General features: G+C 53.9%; 1 protein-coding gene across 1 annotated transcript; it reads right to left on the minus strand.

Moving 5' to 3' along the window:
- Positions 1 to 1,348: 1,348 nt before the first annotated feature.
- Nog (noggin) lies at positions 1,349 to 2,005 on the minus strand. Its single transcript, XM_010620341.3, has one exon. It carries the CDS (start codon positions 1,928 to 1,930, stop codon positions 1,670 to 1,672), a length of 261 nt encoding a protein of 86 aa, XP_010618643.2. The 5' UTR covers positions 1,931 to 2,005; the 3' UTR covers positions 1,349 to 1,669.
- Between the last annotated feature and the right edge of the window lie 6 nt (positions 2,006 to 2,011).

Raw genomic sequence — 2,011 nt, forward strand, 5'->3', positions numbered from 1 at the left:
CCGGGTGGGGGGGCGGCGGGGGGGACCCGGGACGGTGGCGCGAGGAGGTGGCGAGGGAGCAAAGGAGAGCGACTTTGCAATCTAAGATAAGTCCAGGGAGCGGTGTCAGGGAGCCGGCCCACGTGGAGCTGCGAGGATGGGCTCCACCGCGGGGAACCGGGGCGCAGGGACGCGCGCGAGTCCAGCGCGGGTCCCAAGAAGTTGGCTTGGGAACGTGTGGGATGACGCCTGCGTGGCCCTGGAAGAGATCATACAAAAGCGCAGAGATCGCGATTCTGAATTCTCCCCATCCACCCACCACCGAGGGGTGTAGGTGCCCAGAGAGGGGGTGGGGTGCGGCGGGAGGGGCCCCCCATTCCAATAGCAGCTCCCAGAGGTGGCGATTTGTATGCAAATCCAGACCCCTCGGAAACCTTGAACCTCCGAGTCTTCCCGAGGGTGGGGGAGGCCGGCCAAGGTGAGTGTCCTTTTTCCCAGGTATCCCCAGTTCCGGCCCAGGGCCTGGAATTTCGGGTCTCGACCCGCAAGATCCCCGAGGCTCTGTGCAGTTGATTCCCAGGGCTCGCCTCGGTTCTCACCGCTGTAGCTTCCGGGAGTGCAAAGGGTTAACAGGCGCTGGATATAGAGGTGGGGGTGCAAGGCGAGAGGGGTGGTGGGATCTGGGTGGGCTCGCTCTGATCTCCCTCCCCCCCATTCCTCGGGGGTCAAGTTTCATTGGTGTCGAGGTCACTATAGGCCCGAGCTTTGGTGACTTAGGGGAAAAACGCTGGGAGACAGAGCGGAGGCCACGTGATGTGGAAAAGGGGTTTGAGAAAAACGCACCCTTCACTGAAAAACCGCACTCACCTCTATCACCCCACAGGAGGGGAGCTCGGGTGAAGATCCCCTCTTCTCAAAGGACACGGCATCCCCTGCCCGCCCTTCCCGCGCACCCCCCACCCCCCAATCACCAACACAGAAACGCAGCGCCCAGAGCAGTCGGTTTTAGTGGTTTTCTTTAATCCTGGTCTGCACTTCTTTCTCATTTACTACACGGGATATCATAAAGAATAAATAGCAGATACTCTTAATTTACAATGATTAGTTATTCCATTTGTTCTCTATATTTACAATAACTGTAAAATAACATTGAACTCTATAGTTTCTTCGAGGTCCAAGGAAAAATCAAAACACTTTCCGAAGAATGGAAAATAGCTTTTAAAAAGTCCTTCTACAAAAGTTCCCCCCTCTCTTTGTACTTTAAGAAAAAAATAACTTTCCCCCCTGCTTCGCCAAGCGAAGGGCACTGGAATATAAATAGCAGGTTAACATTATTAGCAACAACCAGAATAAGTCTCTCTTTTCTCTGTTCTTTTTTTTTTTAACTTTTGCTTAATTTTTTTTAAAAAAATACAGTAGAAGCCGGTAACTTTTAACGTATAATACTGACCTTTTAATAAGTAAATTAAAACTGGGACCGTATATACACACACATATACATTCCTACACAGTTAAACAGTGCATTACATCAACCAGAAAGCTAGGTCTCCGTAGCCAAAAAAAAAAAAAAAAAAAAAAAAGTTCATTGAAAAGTCCTCCTTAGAGGGTGGTGGGTCTCGTTGGAGGCGGTTGGGGGGCGTCGGTGGGGATCCGTCAAGTGTCCGGGTGCTGGCAGGAGGCCCCCCGAGTTCTAGCACGAGCACTTGCACTCGGAGATGATGGGGTACTGGATGGGAATCCAGCCGCAGCGCTGACCCCCGCGCCGCTGACAGCGCCACCGCAGCACGGTGAGGTGCACCGACTTGGACGGCTTGCAAAGCATGCCCTCAGGAACGGAGCACGAGCGCTTGCTGAAACAGCTGCCCACCTTCACGTAGCGCGGCCAGAAGCGGCTGCCCAGGTCGTTCCACGCGTACAGCACGGGGCAGAAGGTCTGCGACCACAGCCACATCTGTAACTTCCTCCGTAGCTTCTTACTTAGGCGCTGCTTCTTGCCCTGGGCCAAGCCCTCCGAGAACTCCAGCCCTTTGAT

The sequence above is a fragment of the Fukomys damarensis genome, unplaced genomic scaffold (assembly GCF_012274545.1).
Source record: "Fukomys damarensis isolate Sample0158 unplaced genomic scaffold, DMR_v1.0_HiC HiC_scaffold_13, whole genome shotgun sequence".
Classification (NCBI taxonomy): Eukaryota; Metazoa; Chordata; class Mammalia; order Rodentia; family Bathyergidae; genus Fukomys; species Fukomys damarensis.